The sequence below is a fragment of the Montipora foliosa genome, chromosome 8 (genome assembly GCF_036669935.1).
Source record: "Montipora foliosa isolate CH-2021 chromosome 8, ASM3666993v2, whole genome shotgun sequence".
Classification (NCBI taxonomy): Eukaryota; Metazoa; Cnidaria; class Anthozoa; order Scleractinia; family Acroporidae; genus Montipora; species Montipora foliosa.
The window spans coordinates 15,641,953-15,643,079 of record NC_090876.1 but is presented as its reverse complement, the minus strand read 5'-3'; the positions used below and the strand labels follow the sequence as shown (position 1 = coordinate 15,643,079).

Genomic DNA, 1,127 nt, shown 5'->3' with positions numbered 1-1,127 from the left:
TGCACTCTGGTAAGGCACCTTTCATGGTACTCTTCACCGATAAAGATGACAACTCGCTTGCAGTTCCCAGGATTTCAAGAGCTGACGCTAGGATTGCCGCCATCACTCGATACCGAATAGCAGTAATGCGGTCAAGCGTACTGAGAGATTCATTGTTGAAAGCTTCGGTTGCCTTTTCACGGGCCATTTTGAATCTTTCTTTCCCATCAGATAGCGCTCTCCGGGCATCTCCTACAAACTCCGTCGGCTCCATATTTCTCATTCCGGTAGCGAGAACTATTTCGTCGACAGGAGCGGATGAAGTCGGCAAGCTCACTGCCTCTTTTAACTGAGCTTCGTCTTCTCTCTTTCTACCTCTTCTTGCTGCACCAGGCAATAAGTCCACTGCTTCGTACAGATAACTAATACCTGTTTCAAATGCGTCTATTGCTGTAAGAAGATCTTTTCTTGACAACGCATCCAGTTTAGACCTGACGTCTTCAATTTCTCGCGCGATTATCTCTCGAATTTTCTGATCAACCACATCGCCATCTCTCAACTTTTTCACTGCCCGATCTCTGGCATTGTTGACCAATAAGCCGAGAGTGTTCTTAAGTAACGATATTATTATCGATGACATGTGTTTCGATAGGAAGAAACGACCGTAAACGAAATTTGTAAACTTGGATACCTGCTTATAAGTTGTTCGCCAGGGAGTGTATTTTACATGATAGACGAATACTTCACACATCAGTTGCTGCATGCCAATTAGGCATGCACCATTATGCTTACAGTTCAGTGCTTCGCAACAGCCCGAAGGTAACATTGCTGTCAAAATGTTCATTAACCGTGATCTGAGCTCATGATACATGATTACAGTGATTAAATGATGATTTTAAGCTTTTAATGCCCAATTATAAGACACAACTCGGTGTTAACACAGCTTTAGTCCTCCTGATTGTTTTTGGGTTTTTGGTATTTTGCAAACAGAGTCTGAGTGTACTTGCAAAGTCTTAGTTGTTGAAACGATCTATGGCGCTTTTTAAACTCTTTCAGCTTTAAGTAAATGAATTAATCAAGTTTATTTTTACCCTGTAATTTATTCAACATAAAATTTGTTTTCAAATTAGCCCTACCCCCCATTTAAT

At 41.3% G+C, this 1,127-nt stretch overlaps 1 protein-coding gene across 1 annotated transcript in view; it reads right to left on the bottom strand.

Annotated features, from left to right (window-relative positions):
- The window catches only part of LOC138013024 (uncharacterized), a 2,805-nt gene extending 1,983 nt beyond the window's left edge, over positions 1 to 822 (bottom strand). The window contains exon 1 of the mRNA XM_068859986.1: positions 1 to 822. This exon is cut by the window's left edge and continues 1,983 nt beyond it. Within this exon, the coding sequence (XP_068716087.1) occupies positions 1 to 805 (805 nt within the window). The 5' untranslated portion in view covers positions 806 to 822.
- Positions 823 to 1,127: the final 305 nt, after the last annotated feature.